This window comes from Cynocephalus volans, chromosome 12 (genome assembly GCF_027409185.1).
Source record: "Cynocephalus volans isolate mCynVol1 chromosome 12, mCynVol1.pri, whole genome shotgun sequence".
Classification (NCBI taxonomy): Eukaryota; Metazoa; Chordata; class Mammalia; order Dermoptera; family Cynocephalidae; genus Cynocephalus; species Cynocephalus volans.
Window position 1 is genome coordinate 10,007,263 of NC_084471.1, and position 18,432 is coordinate 10,025,694.

The 18,432-nt window shown below is 37.4% G+C and overlaps 1 protein-coding gene across 1 annotated transcript in view; it reads left to right on the forward strand.

Moving 5' to 3' along the window:
• The window catches only part of LOC134391610 (uncharacterized), a 64,302-nt gene that overhangs the window by 29,505 nt on the left and 16,365 nt on the right, over positions 1–18,432 (forward strand). The window contains exon 3 of the mRNA XM_063115620.1: positions 2,663–2,724. Within this exon, the coding sequence (XP_062971690.1) occupies positions 2,663–2,724 (62 nt within the window). The remainder of the gene's footprint in view (positions 1–2,662; positions 2,725–18,432) is intronic.

Consider the following 18,432-nt stretch of genomic DNA (forward strand, 5'->3'; position numbering starts at 1 on the left):
ATTCTAGGTTTTATTGGCATTTTTCTAAAGCTGATAAACAGAAGATTAAAAGAACTTTGCTTATAATACTGTTCATGTAAAAATAGAATTCATTTCAATCTAAGGTTAGTTAGACTTGGATTCTAAAGGGGCTTAGTCAGTGGATGACTAAAACAACCTTTACATAAGATGGTTTCATGTAGAAATCAGTTTCAAAATGCATTCTCTGACAACTTTGAACTAAAATCCAGGATCTCGTCTTGAGATTAATGTAAGAAATCTGTCATTAGCTTGTTTCTTATTTCTGTTTAGATATTTTAAAAAGTAACTCATCATATTTAAGGGTTGACTTTTTCTGTTGTAGCTTCCGTTCAAATACTATGGCTTTAGTCATTCTCCCGTAAGTTCCATTTCCTGAGAATAAAAGATTGAGCTCATACCTTTTGCATAACGATCTAGAGAGTATTTTAAGCTTGGCATGTTTGAACCTGGCAGACTTGATTAATATGTGGACAAACTAGCACATTAGAACATTTTTTAAGTTCCAAGCCACAAATTGTGTTGTAAATGAACATGGGCATGTATAAAATTAATACTTAAGCCTTGAATAGCACGGACATTCAAAATGCCTGTTGCCCTTGGTGACTGATTTACAGCGAGGCTCTTGCTTGCCCTGCACATTTCTTCTACTTTAAGCAGTGCCAAGAGCAGAGTCAGGAAAGGGTTTGCTCCTTTGGTGCGCTGCTAACCTCGCTTTTGGCGGGGAAGAAGGCTGCTGTTTTACTTCTTAAACTCCTACCATATGGAAAGTTTCTAAAAATAAACTTTGGATTTGTTATTGGAATTCTAAATTTGTAGCCTCCACTATCCATGACTAAAGCCAATATAAATACGTATAGGTACTCTGCATACAAAGCTGTGGTACTGTTTTAGTGAGAAAGATCACCAGCCACAATATCTAAATTATCAGTTGAATTAATTTATCCTCAGTGTATGTCTCAGTTGGCGTGGATGAGGACCTAGTTTTGTTGTCAAGCAGAAACTAATCAGTTGGTGGTTTTTAATGAATCTACTTTAACTTTTTGTGCAGAAATTGTTGGTGTAGTTATGTAGCAGATGTATTCATGAAAATGTAGACGTGCATTAGGTTTTGACAAACTGAATTGTTTAAATGTAGTAAAGGAGCTGATTTTTAAAAAATAATTCTGTCATTCATTTTATAAATTTGGGTCAGTTGGGCCTTTAGTCAGGAAGTATGTAATAAGCACCTATTATGTGCCAGGCAGACCTTGGGGAATACAGAGTTGTGTGAAAGATGATTCCTGTTCAGGCAAGTAAGAGAGAAAGAAAAAAGGAAACTTGGGGACAGTGAAATGTTTTAATTGTTCTGACAGACAAATGGACAAATGCTTGGAGCATAGAAGAGAGGTGAGTAGATGAACTCTTGGGAACTGGGGAAGACTTTAGAAAAATGTTTCGGTTGGATTGTAAATAAAAATAAAAATGATTTACAATAATGGCTATATTTTATTGAGTGCCTGCTGTATGCTAATATTAGTTCATATTACCCCCCCAGGGAAAGGGGGAGGAAGAATAATCCAGGCAGTAGAAGAAAGAATAGAACTATCAAAGATTATATGCCCTAGAAAGAAGTGTGGTATGGCTAATAGGGAGGGAGAGAGAGATCAATGGCCCGAGTAAAGGCTGTAAGACTGGGTGTGATCAGATTATGAAGCACCTTCCATATACCACATCTATCCCTGCTACCATGTCTTTGTTCTCTTTTCCTTGCCTGGAAGGCCTTTTCCCCCCCTTTTGCCAATCTAACCTATTTTTAAAGGTCCAGCGGTAGAGCATCTCTTATGTGAAGCTTTCTTTCACCATTTCCGAAAGCCTTCTGATTTTTTACTCAGTGGTTGCTCAAAGAGGCTGTACCTCATAGTAGGACATTCCATTTCTTGAACCATTTCTTGTTTAGTCTGATCTGCCCTACTAGTTTCTCAACTCCTAAAGGGCAGAGGATTAATCCTTTTCAACACCTGGTATAGTGCGCAGAACATTGTGGGGACTCAAGAAATACGTAATGAATGGATGAATATTGAACACTTAGAAATATAAACCATTGAGATATTGTATTAGTCTGTTGTTTTGCCGAGAGCATTAATCAAGTTATGAGGGATCCGCCCCCATGACCCAAACAGCTCCCAACACTGTCACATTGGGGATCAGATTTCCACATGAGTTTTACGGGAGACAACACATCCAAACTCTATCAGATACCCCAGCTACCGTGGTTGAGATTACTACCTATGTTTGTTTAAAAGGCATTTCTTAACACCAATAAGAGCAATTTTCAGAGGTATAGGTCTGTTGTCATTTGGATGTAAAATGAGTTAATAAGAGTACCTATCTCTTAGGGTTGTCGTGAGGATTAAATTAATTAGCACATTTAAGCACGTAGAACAGTACCTAGCAGATAGTAAGTGCTCAATTAGTGTTACATCATTTAACTCCACCTGTGTGGGCCTTTTTGCCAGTGACTGAGCTCAACCACTCTTGTGGGCATGGAGAAGATGGAAAGGAGATAAGGAACAACCTCTTACTTTTGAAATCACGTGCCCTTTAGGAATGGGAAGAACTGCTTATATTGTTATGAACTTTTATTTTTCTGTTTGTGTTTTAGTGATCGAAGGGTATGGTTGGCATGGAATTGAATTTCATCTGTCTGTGGGAATTGTAAGAAAGGTATGTCCCAGGTTTTACTCTTCCCTGCCTCCTTTCCTAATGTGTTTGTTTGTATTTTCAGTTATACTGACCTAGAATAGATCAGATGTGATTATTGTTTAGGGAAACATTATCTTTTGCCATCTCAGTCATCATGCCCCATGATTGTCTGTCTATTTATTATCTTGTTAGAATGTATTGAATGTTGAGAAGGAGCATAAACAATTTAAAATTTTGGTGGTCAGAACAAAACCATGAATTTGCACACAACCGCCCACACATACACACACACCCACACATCTCTACACACCTACCTCTGATCCAGTCCTTGAGAGCATAGTTCTTGTATTGGAGCCATTATGTAAACCAGTTTGGGGTTATGGGCAGTAATAGGCTAGTTAATTCTGGTCACCCCCAAATTCAGTAGCCTGTGTGAATGGTAGACCAAGTGAAACAAAGGGCCTGACTTGACAATAGCCAGGCCATCACTGGCAACTATAAATTTTGTTACTGATGACAGGATCTGTCCATCTGTAACCAGTAGAGTTTGATTTGACACAGCATGCTTGTGCTCCTATCTTAAGCTCTAAGGCCTGAACAAATGTATACCAGATGTGGCTTTGGCTTATATATCTGTCTTATATCCGATGTCCACAGAAAGAGCTATAGGGCAGCTTCACACAGCTCTGCAAACCTATTTCTGTCAGAATGTTTCCTGTCAAAGTAAAAGCTAGTGCTAGTTCATACAGTTCTAGTTTTCTATCACATTAGGTATGTTGAGATCCCATTGCCCATTGATGCAGGCTGGAAACTTGGATCATTAGGAGAGTGAATACCCTTGACCTTGGTATTATCAATATTGTGCTCTAACCAACTAAGCTAACTGGCCAGCCCCAATGGTAAATATTCATTCTACTTAAGACTATATGATCTTAATGCATATTGTATGATCTTAATGGATACTATATGATCTTAATGGAAATGGTTAAATTCAAGGCACTGATAGCTGCCTACATCCCTTCCCTGAATTGGAGGCCACAATTCATTATGTGGTGATTAGTTGATCCAATAAGAGAGTATCAGCTAAAATTTTCAGTGGCTCTCAGTGGGAAAGATACCATATCTCCAGAGGGTATTTGGAAAAGTATGGGGGCATTTTTGAATTAAGTGACTGTGGTTGGGAGATGCAGCACTGGCATGTGGTGGTCAGGGATAACAGTCCAAAACATAGAATTATCCACCCAAAATGCTGTTAAGAAACTGTGCTAACGACTTGGTGAATTGGTAGATGATGTTTCATTTTATTTTACTTATTAAAAAAAGTTATTGTTTAAGGCAGGAAGTTTTTTGCAAGAATCTTTCAGAGCTGTAGTGTGTAATCTCTGAATTCTTCAAGGAGAATTAGGCCATATTTTCTCATTTGTGAGAGTAAGGTCTTTTCCTGAAGATTCTGAAGGCATTTGTCATTATGAATGTGTTTTAGTGGTGTTTCTTCTCTAAAATTAGGAGTAGTTGAATGGCTAGAATGGTTTATTGGTTAAAGAAAATTGGCATTGTTTTCCTTTAGTAATCCACAGATTTTCATGGTCGGTGGCCAATAGAAGTAACATAATTTGTGCCTAGCATTCCTTTGATGCCTGAACGTTGCTTACAGTATTCTTTCTTTTGTTTTTTAGAGAGAAAATGATGTATTTGTTTGGCAGATCAATAAGATCTTATTAGGTCTGCAACTAAACCTGTTGTAGCTTGTTTCACTTGAGACTTTGACAAAGATTTTAGGGAAGATAAGTATTCTCAACTTCCACCTACCATTTTATCAATCTCTAGGGTAATGTTACTCATAATTCAGGATATATTTTACATTAGAACCCAATAAACACATAAGTACATAGATATCTGAAATAAAAAATTCATGAAATATTACCTACCCTTATTACGTTTGGTGCAGTCTCATAGTTCCTATTTTATTTCAAAATGTTGACCTTGGCCTACTAAATTGATTATGTGACCATTGTATTATGAATTGCAATTTTAAAAATACTGCTTTAGGATACATGTTCATGAGATTCTAACCCAAGCTTTAAAATATATCCCAAGTCTGACTATTTCAGACTTTCTGTTCTACTGCTGCCCCTGGCTAAGCCGTCTTTCTCTCTCTTAGAACTTCTGCAGTAGCCTTCTGTTTGCACTCCCTGTCCCCGCTCAACTCTGTTCTTCTCTCAGTTGTCTGATTGATGCTTTTCAAGATACCTTTTATTTTTATTTTATTTTTATTTTTTTGTCCTTTTCGTGACCGGCACTCAGCCAGTGAGTGCACCGGCCAGTCCTATATAGGATCCGAACCCGCGGCGGGAGCGTCGCAGCGCTCCCAGCGCCGCACTCTACCAAGTGCGCCACGGGCTCGGCCCCTGATTGATGCTTTTAAAATGTTACTCTGGTCATATCATCCCCACTATTACTTTTTTTTCTCCCAATTTTTCTTTTATTGTGGTAAAAACCATAAAATTTACCATTTTAATCATTTTTAAGTATATAATTCAGTGGTACTAAATATATTCATTATGTTGTACAACCATCACTGTCATACATCTCCATAACTCTTTTCATCTTGTAAAACTGAAACTCTATACCCATTAAACAATAACTCCCCACTTCCCCCTCCCCCAGCTCCTGGAAAGCACTATTTTACTTTCTCTATGATTTTGACTACTCTAGTTACCTTATATAAGTGGAATCATATAGTATTTATTATTTACTGTTATAAATCTAGCCTATTAGATTTATAGTGCATTGCCTGGCCTGTTTTATTGATCCACTTTTCCCTTCTGATTGGCAGAAGTCATAGCTGCTCTGGATTTTGTTGTTGTAATTTTTTTTTGGTAAGTAGAATGTGAGGAGAGATTTGGCATTTTAAAAGATAAAATGTGCTGAACTAAATAGCCCAGAATCCCCCACGAATTTTTATTATTTATTTATAGAAAAGACAATACGGTAGTGTGGAAAGGCTAAGTTGGGAGTCGGGAGGCCTGGGTTCTTCTCCTGGCTTTGCCATTAATTCAGTTGGTGACTCTGAGCAAGTTGCTTATAACCCTTCTGAGCTTTAATTTCTTCATCATTTGAAATCGTTGCATACTTTAGGTTTCTTCAAATCTGAAACTTAAGAAATTCTACCATGTTTTTGACAAGGTTTTAAAGAAAGGCAGGAGTTTTTCTCTACTCTGCCTTCCTGATTTTTCCCTATCTGAATGCTTAGAAGAAGGAAAACTGTCACATGTGATTATTGTGACAGACTAATTCCAGAATTGTGACTAGAAAATAGTCTGGACATATAAAATAGTATGCAGATGACAAATATATATATCACTATGGGGGTGAAAAATATAGATAAGCAATCTCTTCCTGTGTACTTTCTGTGAACTGCTCGGTGGTCATGATCATGTGATACACTTACAAAGTCTTTTGGGCTCTGCTTTTCTGTTTTTCTTGAGTTGCAAGGCTCATTCCTTGCAGTATTCTCTTTGTGTTATATTTTGTACCTTGAGTGTGCTTAATTTAACCAGAGGTAAAGCTTAGGAATTCATGGCTTTGAGGTTTGGAAACCCTTATCTTTCACTCCAAGTCAGTTTTGCAGGAAAATTTAGCACCAGAAAGGATAAGGTTACCAAAGTTATGACTGTCCTGTTTGTGAGCTGGGCCTCTAGTGTCACACAGGGAGCTGTGGTTTTATTATTACACATTTTGTTTTTCACTAAACGTTGTAGCTTTTTCTCTGAGATGCTAGTGAGCTATATTTGCATTCAAGTCATTGGAGGATTGGTACACATCTGTTAAAGTCCTGTGTATTAGTCCGTTTTGTGTTGCTTATAACAAAATACATGGAACTGGGTAATTATAGAGAAAAATGAAATTTATTGCTTACAGTTTCTAAGGCTGGGAAGTCCAAAGTCCGTCTGGTGGTGGTGACAGTGACCTAGGGATCTCACATTGCAAGATGGTGGAAGCAGAGAGAGCAGAGAGAGCCAGACAGACTCTCCTCTTCTTTTAAAGCCCTCAGAACCGCGCCCCTTACCACCATTTTTAATCCATCCACTACTGCACGGTCCTATAATCCAATCACCTCTTCAAGGCTCCGCCTTTCAATTACCAAAATAGGATTTCCCACCCTCTTAACAGTCACAGTGGGGGGGGCTAAGTTTCTAATACATAAAACTTGGGGCCACAATTCAAGCTTCAATGAGTTTTGGGGGGACGTAATTCAATCCACTACATTCTGTGAAAGTAGGCAAAACAAGACTCTGGTTTTTTCATCAGGAAAGAGTATTAGTAGTAGAGCTCTTTGCTGGTACTCAGGCTCTTCAGGTTCTTTCACAGTGCCCTTTGTCAAAGGCTTCTTTTCTCTTTTCTTTTCTCCCTCCTCATTTAGTAAAAGAATAGAACATGTACCCTAAAATCTATTAGCTGTTTCAGTCCAGTGAGGCTCTTATCATGTGGTGCCTAAGGGCACTGTGTTCAGCTCACCCCTATGCACTCAGTGGTCACATTGCCATCAGCCTTTTTTCCAAAGGGAAAGAGTAGTAGTGTGTGTACTCTGTATCTATATAACATCATGAACTGAGTTCAGGGCAAATATAATTGTAATCTCAAAGGACCTAGTCTAACACTAATCTACTTTCTGTCTCTATGGATTTGTCTATTCCGGACATTTCACATAAATGGAATATACAATATGTGGTCTTTTGTGTCTGGCTTCTTTCACTTAGCATAATGCTTTCAAGGTTCATCTATGTTATAGCAAGTATAACTACTTCATTCTTTAAAAAAAAAAAAACAGCTTTATTGAGACAAAATTCAGAGACCATACAATTCACCCATTAAAGTGTATAATTTAGTGGGTTTTTTTTTTTTTTTTTAAAGATGACCGGTAAGGGGATCTTAACCCTTGACTTGGTGTTGTCAGCACCACACTCAGCCAGTGAGCGAACCGGCCATCCCTATATGGGATCCGATCCCACGGCCTTGGTGTTATCAGCACCACACTCTCGAGTGAGCCATGGGCTGGCCCTAATTTAATGGTTTTTAATATATTCATAGATATGTACAACCATCACAGTTGATTTTAGAACATTTTCATCACCTCAGAAATAAACCATACCATTTAATTTTTACCCCCATCTCCCAACCACCCCCACCACCCCACCCAAATAAAGAACCGCTAATCTACTCTTGTCTCTATAGATTTCCTTGTTTAGACTTTCATGTGAACGGAATTGTATAATATGTGGACTCCAATTTCTCCATATCCTCACCAACACTTGTCATATGACTTTTTGGTTCTAGTGATCCTAGTGGGTGTGAAGTGGTATTTCATTATGGTTTTGTTTTGTATTCTTTAATGATTAATAATGTTGTGCTTCTTTTGATGTACTTATTGTCTACTTTATTTGGAGAAGTGTATATTTAAATTTCTTGCCCATTTTAAAATTGGGTTATTTGTTTTTTATTGTTGAATGGTGAGAGTTCTTTTTATATTCTGGACATTAATCCCTTACCAAATATATGATTTGTAAATATTTCCTCCTATTCTGTGGGCTTTCTTTTTCACCTCTTGATAGTATCTTTTGATGCACAAAACTTTTAAATTTTGATAAAGTCAAAATTTATTGTCTGTTTCTTTGGTTGCTTGTGCTTTAATTTAAGTGTCATATCTAGGAAACTTGTCTAATCAAAGGTCATGAAGACTACACCTATATTTTCTTGTAAGAGTTTTATATTTTCAGCTCTTATGTTTAGATCTCTTATCCATTTTGAGTTAATATGTGTATGGGGTGAGAGATAGGGAGTCTAACTTCATTCTTTTCATGTAGATGTCTAGTTGTCCTAGCACCTTTTGTTGAAACAGTCTTTTGTTGAAAAGACTACATTTTCTCCTATTGGATTGTCTTGGCATAAATTGTTAACCAATCTGATCGGTTAAATTTGGGCTGGGGTAATTTTTTAGGCCAGTCCTTGAGGCTTGTTCTGACCCCAGGAAAGCTCTTCTTACCTACTTCTTTCTGTTTTCACTTGTGAGCTGGCTGCCTTATGGTTTAGCGTCTTGCTTCTAATTAATGGAAACTGTTTCTTGAGAATGCCTTTAGGCCTAAACTTCCCCACTGTCTGTTTCAAATAAAGCCAGTTTCTTTGAGGAGAACTTTGGAGCTTTCTTTTCTTATGGATGATCTCTCTCCCTGCACAAAATCTCTGAGTCATTACTCTGGATGTTGACCGGGGTGGTAGCGTTTGGTCTTCTTGGCTTGCTTCTTCAGGTGTGGAGCCTTTGCCCTGTGAGAAAGTTGGGGAGAGTGCAGCTAGGGCTTCAGCATTCTCAGACTGCCGTGCCTTGGGTAGAGCCTCTGTCCTATGGGTGGGGGCTGGATGGAGGAGGGCAGCTCCTGGTCTCCTGGTCCCACCTGACCAGTAATTTAGCCTCTTCAGCTTGGCAGTTGTGGGAGATGAGAAATGCTGGTGCCCTGCTCCTTCTGGTGTTTGATTGGGAGCCGAGGAGAGAAGCAACACCATTTTCTTGGCAACATTCACGTGGAGTGGAGGAGCTTCCTTCAAGTTAAGCTGGATTGGGCCTGAGGAAAGGTGATGATTATGGATCAAATAAATGCTGCAGACTCTTGCTGTTATTGAGTTTTAGTAGCTTCTCTTGAATAAATACTTCTTTATTTGCTGTATGTCCTTAGGACCATTTTTAGAAATTTTATTTATTTAATTATTTTTTTAATGTAGTTTTCACCAGTGTAGATTGTTTTCCTGGGTGGTGAGTTCATGTAGTTCCTCATGCTAAGATCCTGGAAGTGGATCTCTATAATTAACATATAACACTCTGGTTGGGGTTAATACCAATTTTACTTTAGTAGTAAACAACAACTTTACTTCTATATAGCTCTGTTTTCCCTCTCCCTTGTGCTGTTATTGTCACAAATTATATTTTTTATACATTGTGTGCTCAACACAGATTTGTAATTCTTGCTTTATGCAATTGTCTTTTACATATGACAGGAGAAAAAAGAGAAACAAAAATGCATTTGTTCTGTTTTCTGTATTACCTGTGTACTTTCCTTTATCAGTGCTCTTTCTTCACGTGGATTTGTTACTCTGTAGTATATTTTCATTTCACCCTGAAGAGCTTTTCTTATTTTTTTCCCCCAGTAAGAGTTGTTTTTATTATATCAGGTCACGTGATAAGAAAATCACATAGTCAGGATTCAAAACTTTGATCTGTTTGACTCCAAAGTCTATGATCCTAAGCACTGTGATAGATATGTCAGCAACAACAACTTCTTTTCCTCCTCTTCCTCCTTTATTTATTTATTTTTATTGTGGTAAAATATATGTAGCATAAGATTGCTGTTTTAAGGATTTTTAAGCACACAATTGTGTGGAATTAATTACATTCACAGTGCTGTGTGACCACCACTGTCAATTCCCAAAACATTTTGGTTGTCCTAAACATAAATCTGTACCCATTAAGCAATAACTTCTCATTATTCCTTTCTTGCAGTTTCTGATAACCTCTAATCTAATTCTTTCTCAGAAAAAATTTATCTTTTAAATTTATTTTTTCTTAGTTGATCCCTGATAATTGTATATATTTATGGAGTACAGTGTGATATTTGGGCACATTTATGTAGGGTGCAATGATCGTATCAGGATATTTAGCATATTTATCACCTCAAACATTTATCAGCTCTTTGTTTTGGGAACATTCAAAATCCTCCCAGCTACTTGAAGTCATACAGTGATTTGCTGTTGACTGTATTCTCCCTGTATTGCTATAGAACACTAAATCTTATACTTCCTGTTTCTCTGCAGTTTTGTATCTATTGACCGTCCTATCCCCCTCCGCCCTTCCTCCTCTCCTTTCCCCTTACCAGTGTCTAGTAACCACTATTCTGCTCTCTACTTCTGTGAAGTCAGTTTTTTAAGCTTCCACATATGAGTGAGAACACGCAGTATTTTTCTTTCTGTGCCTGGCTTATTTCTTTTCTTTTTTAAAAATTTATTTATTTACTTATTTATTATTATTTTTTGGCAACTGGCCAGTAAGTGGATCTGAACATTTGACCTTGGTGTTACAAGGCTGTGCTCTAACCAGCTGAGCTAACTGGCCACTCCTGGCTTATTTCACTTAACATGATTTTCTCCAAGTTCATCCATGTTGCTGCAAATGGCAGAATTTCATTCTTTTTTTATGGCTGAGTAGTAGTCCATTGTGCATATATACCACATTTTCTTTATCAAATCATTCATTGATGGACGTTTAGGTTGGTTCCAACTCTTGGCTATTGTGAATAGAGCCACGATAAACATGGGAGTGCAGGTGTCCCTTACACATGATGATTTCTGTTCTTTTGGATGTATACCCAACAGTGGGATTGCTAGATCATATGGTAGTTCTATCTGTAGTTTTTTGAGACATCTCCATACTACTGTTTTCCATAATGGTTGTACTAATTTACATTCCAACCAACAGCATGTAAGAGTTCCTCTTTCTCCACATCCTCACCAGCACTTTATTTTCTGCCTTTTTGATAATAGCCATTCTAACTGGGGTGAGATGACATCTCATTGTGGTTTTGATTTGCATTTCTCTGATGATTTGATGCATTTCTCTGCACAGCCAAGAAAACAATCATCAGAGTGAAGACACAATCCACAGAATGGGAGAAAGTATTTGCAAGCTATTCATCTGACAAGGGATCAATATCCAGAACATATAAAGAATGCAAACAACTCAGTAGTAAAAAAAAAAAAAAATCCAATTAAAAAATGGGCAAAGAAAATAAATAAATGGGCAAGGGAGCTGAATAGATATTTCTTGAAAGAAGACATACAAATGACCAACAGGTTTATGAAAAATGCTCAACATCATTTAGTTACTCCATGGCGCCCAAAGCCTGGGATTTTTGAGTAATATGCAGTCTTCTCTGTCAGGTATGGTTCAGGGCTTGTAAACTAAAAGACAAGGTAAGTGCTACCAAAACAATTAGTGTATGTAAATGTGATAGAAATAGGATAATATCAAAAATTGCCATTCAGAAAAGAGGAGAATTAGTACAACACAAAAATCACTGGTCCATAGCAATTATTAAATGCTGCTGTGTAGGAAATTTGAATACTTTCTTTCCTGGCAGAGTAATAAATTCCTGGATTAAACATTGTGTTTAAGCCTGACTACTCTGGTCTTTTACTTACTCATTTCTGTGCCTTGTCTATTTCCACCCCACGTTAATTTAATGGCAGTTATCATGAAGCTATCTGAAACAGTGGGCTTGTGTGAGAAGACAACCCCCCCCCCTTTTTGGAGGGAGGGTGATTGGGTTTATAGCCATTTTATGGCATAGCTCAAGTCTTACCTTCTACTAAGGCTGTCACTTGACAGCTACTGCTTTTAACTGCATCACATTGGAATGCAGAAGTTGTTTGCTCTTTCTGCTTTCTAAATATCCGAGGAAAGAGTCTTTTAGTCAACAGGTTGCAGGCCACAGGAAAAATTACACCGTTCTAGCAAAAATGCATTCCTTTATATCTGCTTACTGACTGGCTATCTATAATTTTGAGTTATACTTCCCTAGTATCAATTTGTTGAGAGTTGCAAGAGTATTGTTAACACATACAACATTCTGAATCTTTCTTACTATTTCTCTTAAAACTATAACATTGCAGCATAATCAGGCAATGGTTTAACCAAATGTTTTACCACTGCGTAACACTGATCATTAGCTTTTAAATCTCTGATATCTGACTATTCACTACTTATTACTTTACTGTTAAGCCAGTGCCACATACTGTATGCTATTTTCTTTCTCATAAAGCATCCTACTAGGATTATATTCAGTGAGTTGTGACCAAAAAAAGTAAAATAATAGTGGCTTTAAGCATAATTTGATTTTTCTCTCATGAAAAAGAAGTTCAGAAATAGATAACCTGGGGCTGGTGTGGTACTGCACAGTGCCAGTGACCAGTTTCTTTCTATTTTTGTTGTCCAGTCAGGAGGAAGGAGGAATGTCTAAAGAATAATATACCCCATTCCTTTAAGGACATTTCCTGGAAATCACACCTAATACTTTTATTTGTGTCCCTTTGCTTAACTCAATCACATGGCCTCACCTAGCTACAAGGGAGGATAGGAAATATACTCTTCATTCTGACATGCACTTAGTTCAGATGTTCTGTTACTAAGGAAGAAGGGGAGAGCAGATATTGGGCAACAGCCTTCTGTGCCTACCACAATGATCTAGGTGAGGTCTACTTCCTGCTTCTTATTGGTAGTCTCCAATATTTAAAAATGTTCATAATTCTCTTCCCATTGTATTCTCTTTTTCATGCCTTCTAAGATATCTGAGTTATTGCATTCAGATGGTTCTTCTCTTTTAGATATGGATCTTCAGTATGCTTCCTTTCTCTTTGATTCATTTAGAACATTTCCATTTTAAGATATGTCACCAACAGGATTATTTGAAGATTTACATGCAGATGTATGTTTACCTTTTCTTTTTTTTGTTATCCACACCATGCTTGTTGCCTATGCAGGTGCCTTCAAAATGCACACTGCTGACAGGTGACTGGTGCTGCTGCATTTCTTAGTGTTTTATAAATTCTACAATAATTGCTTTTAGATGTAGTTGTAATGTGGAAACTCCTAGGAGTGTTCTGCTGTGGAGAGCACTTTTGTTGTATTATTTGCTTTGTTTGGAAAATGGATGTCTTTGCCTCTTCCCTCTTTGTTTTAAAGCTTTGGATATTATTGTTCTGAGTTTTAAATTGTATTAAAATATCTTACATGTTACTCCATCAGAAATTCTCAGTACCTTTTTCAGTATATTAATTGGCTAAGAGTAATACTATTTGAAGCAAGTGTTGTTTCCTTCTGAAGCTGTCAGAAAGGAAGAATAATGAGCCATGACTTAGGAGCTGTTTTTCTTTAAATTGTCAAGGACAATTATATTTCTAGAGGTTCTTCTTTGATTGAAGCCTTTAATAACGATGAGAAAGTAAAACGCATTTTTAAACATGAACTTTGTACTCTATTCTGTGAAGGTAACTTGAAGAGCCATTGCTTTTGTATGTTAACTGATCTTAGCAGAGTAGATTAGTTTAATTAATAAGGTAGTTTTTACAATTAAAATGTAATGGGAAGAATAATTCATGAACATGCTGGTTATTGCCTTAGTGTTTTAGCTCTAATGCTGAAGTGCTGTCACCAGTGTGTGTGTTGTCCTTGAGAGTCCCTCATGGTGGCATCAGTAGGTGCTTAGGAGCTGTAGGCCTGACCTCTTGTTCACCCGCAGACACACTGAAGCCTTGAATCTATACCTTTCTCTGAGTGTATGTTGCTGTATTTGGATGCTCTTGCAAAATTATGACAGTTTCTTTTTTCTTCTTTTTATGGCAGGATATTTTATTCTCAGTGTTTTAAAATATTTGCTTAAGAATGTAGGAAAATATTTATGGTTCCTTTTGTAAAGTAGGAGCATATTCTTGACATATAGGGAGAGAGCTCATTGGGAAACCTAAGGATATGAGGCTTCTGGCACTGGAAAATAGGGCTTCTCTTCAAACACTCCATTGTAGTGTGGAAACAAAGCACAATGTTGTCAATGTCTTCCTTTCCCCCAACTGCTGCCTGTCTTCATCCAGGATGAGGTTTGTCTCAACAAGTTTTTCATTCCAAAGTTAATATGTTCTAAAATAACTAGTCTTTTTCATATTATTCATACCTGAACATTATCATTATGGCAGATTTTCTGTATGGCAGATTTTCTTTTGATGGCAGGCTTTCTGAGGCCCGGCAGCATTTCAGGTTGTCCTGGCTTATTGGTGCATAGGGTTTAGTGTGAGAGTGGAAGCGACTGAAGAATTTCTAACCTGAAAATTGTCTCATAACAGGTTGTATAATTTTGTAGGTGAATACATAAAATATGTTCAGATCATATATAAATGTGTTCAGGTCTTTTATATATGTGGACTTATAAATATCTATCACTGCTTCTTAGAGAAGAAATATCTAAAAGACAAATAGAATACCGCATTTAAAAAGTGAAACACATTTGAACACGAATGAGGAAGGGTTAGGAATCATATGGAGAACATACCTGTGGTGTTTGTGAACATGAATGAAGTTCAAGGAATGTAACAAAATCATCTCCTCAAAACAGAGCTTTAAATTTCAAGCAGCCTGTTCAGGGGTGGGGGGTTGTTTAAGGCAAATTGTCAAATTTCTGTTAAATGTTTGCAACAAAATACTACCTTGTAGTTAATCTCTCTGTGCTTTTCAGAATACCTTCTTATAAAACCCTTCATAATAACAGGACAGATAGTAATGATCAATTTTTATACAGGATGACTTATTTGAGGTCATATCACCACACTTAGTGATATGATTTACTAAGATGCAGGTCACATATTATAACATTTTTCTAGAACATTATTTTATTGTTATTAGAGGGACAAGCGGAATAGTAAATTATTCCAAACTCAAAATCAGGGACAGACAAAGGTGAACAGCTATCCTATAATCCATTCTCTCTATATATACCTGCCCAAGTGATCTTTCAAGAAGATAAATCAGATCATATCATTCCATTGCTTAAAACTTCCGAGTGGCATCCAGTTATTCCTAGAATATACTTCTCCCCTCTCTTTCTGCTGTCTGGCTATGCTGGTCTTTCAGTTCCTTCAAGATGCCAAGCTCATTCCCACCTCATGCCCTTTAAACTTGCATATGCTGTTCCCTCTGCATGGCTGTTTGTTCCTTGTCAAATTCAAGCAGAGTCAGATTGTACAGTGGTTAGGGCATGGGTTTTGAAGCCTCACTGCCTGGGTTCAAGTTATTTAACCTCTTAGTACCTCAGTTTCCTCAACTGTAAACAATTGGATAATATAAGTAAGTACCCCTTAGGGTTGTAAAGATTGAATATGTACACATAAAGTGCCTCACCTATAACAAGTATTAAGTGTTGGTTATTATTCAGGTGTCAAGCTCAGATATCACCTCCTCAGACCATTCCTGACCATTTAATCTAAGTTAGCCACTGGCCCCCAGGCATACATAACACTTACAGTTATCCGAAATTATTGTATATTTATTTACTTTTATTTTTATGTCTCTCCCACTATAATGTAACCTTCCTGAAAGCATGGATATTTTCTGTCACATTCCCAGTGCCTAGAACAGTGCCTGATCAATACATATTTGTTGAGTGCATTAATGAAGGTCTGGTCTACCCTGGAAGATCTCTTTAGGTACCAGGAGACTAAAAGGCATTTTTTGTTCCTCAGTTAAGGGAAATTGTTCCCTTGTGTACGTAACACCATTAGGTTATGCTGTAAGCTATGAATATGTGGCAGGACCTTATTGGGAATGGTGTGGAGAAGTAATCAGTAGAAAAAGTGTTGAGCCTAGGGGAAAAAATGCCTTTTTTACTTTTCTTCTGTTTTTATTTATTTCTGCTGCTTCCATCTGGTGGGATCATGTCCCTTTACATAAGCCCTTGAGCCTACATGTGTCTTTAAGTTGGGGCATCTTGTTGACCCTCAGCATTATAAAGTTACAGCTTTATTGATCTTCTTCTAAAATAGTGTGAGTAGAAACTGCTGATATGTAATTAGATACATTAGATTAATGTATATGATAATTTTAGGAGTCAGAAGTATGGTCTGTCTAAGATCCAAAGTAGGCAATCTGAGATTAGGAATTCCTGAGTTATCAATTGAGTCGGGTTTGATAGCATTTTACCTTCCCTTTTATCTATACCTTTACCTCCTTCTCATACTCTCCCTACTTTTTTTCTGTTATTCTCTTCCTATTCTTGTTTATTGTTAATCTCATTGTATCATCATTTCCATGTTTTCCTTCTCATGTGTCTAATGGAAACCCAAATGACGTTTCCATGATTTGGCTTTGGTCCCTGGACCCAATGTACAAAATCAAATTCATCATCCTCTCAGATAAAATTCCTCCTCTTTTCTGTTTCTATTAGCAGAACACCATTTTTGCAGTCACTCTGGCTTAAAACCTTGGAGTCATCTTTGATATCTCTCTCTTTTCTCTGCAACCAAATACCAACACATCCTATCTCATATAAACCCCAACTCACTCATTCAAAATTAATTCAGCAAAGATTTGAGACCTGTTTTGAGCCAGTTAAGTCATATGACAGTTCCCTTCTTTCTGCATTACCCAAATTTAGGATCTCAACATGTTATACTTTGCCTAATGAAGTAGCTTTGTAATCTTTCCACCCACCTCATATTCCTTTTTTCCAATCCAATATATACCCCACTGCCATATTAATTCTCTAAAATTTGATGATGTCACTCACTCCCTACTTCCTAGGGCTAGACTCAGCTTGCTGTTCCAGGCTCATCTCACATAACTTTTGTACTAGAACCATGTGATCACCAAACTGGATTGCCTTTTTGGAATATACTCCACATTTTCTCACATCTATGTTTTTGTTCATGCAGTTCTGTCTCCTGGAAAAATATAAGCTTTCTGAGGGCAGGAACTTTGTTTTATTCACTTTAACTGGCAGCACCCAGAACAGTACCTGGCATGTAGAAAATTTTTTTTAAGAAGAATCATACCATCTTCAGAAGAACCATACCATTTGGTTGCATGAAACCAACTCTTTGTCATAGGTCATGATAAAGAAATCCTGCTAGTACTTACTTTTTAAAGTTTCACCTTTCTGTCAGAGCTCTTCCATTTCTCTAACACATTTTATGCTCTTGCTTCTAGTTACATGTGTTGCTCTGCACTGGCAGAAGGCACGCAGCCCAAAAGTGGGGTGAGGTGGGGTAGTGAAAAGATGAGGTGGAATCAGACCAGCAAGAGAGGAAACAGATGGGTTGTGGGAGATGACCCTGCCCCCATGTTGTTTTTGTTCTGGCTGCTACTGATCATATGTGAATCAGCAGCCTAGAAACTGGAGTTAGTGATCCTTTGATGAAAAAGAAAAGTTGATCTTGGATTTGGTAGAATTAAAAATTTACAGCATTAAAATGTAATGCAAGTTTTACAGTAAATACAATTTTAGGAGTATTCAGAAATTGGTAGACGGACTTAATAGTCCACAGTGGCTATGTCTCAACATCTTTGGATCTTGTGTCTAGATTGTCATAGTTTACTGGGATCTTCTCCCGTGAGTTATTTCAAAATGAATAGAGTAGTGTGTTTGCTAGAGAAATAAATTTTTCCAGTGTATATATTTTATGCTAAGTTTTCTGTCTTTTCTTTTGTCAGTGCTTACATTTGATTTCTGGTCTATTTCCTAAGCTCAAGGAAATCTTGCTTATAGTCTCACCAAGGCTTCCCTTTGTTCTACAGAAGAATCTTGTTTTAAAAAACATTTTAAAAAACATTCTAGGATTGTTATCAAACATATGCAAATGTAGATAAAATAGTAGAATGGCGTATCTTTTTTTTTTTTTTTTTTTTAACAGTAAGGGGATTGTAACCCTTGGCTTAGTGTCGTTCACACCACACTCAGCCAGCGAGTGCACTGGCCATCCCTATATAGGATCCGAACCCATGGCCTCGGCTACCAGCGCCGCACTCTCCTGAGTGAGCCATGGGGCCGGCCCAAAATGAATTTCTATATACTCAATACCTAGCTTCAACAGTTATCAACATTCTGCCACTCTTGTTCCATCTATTTCTTCCACCTGTCCCATGAC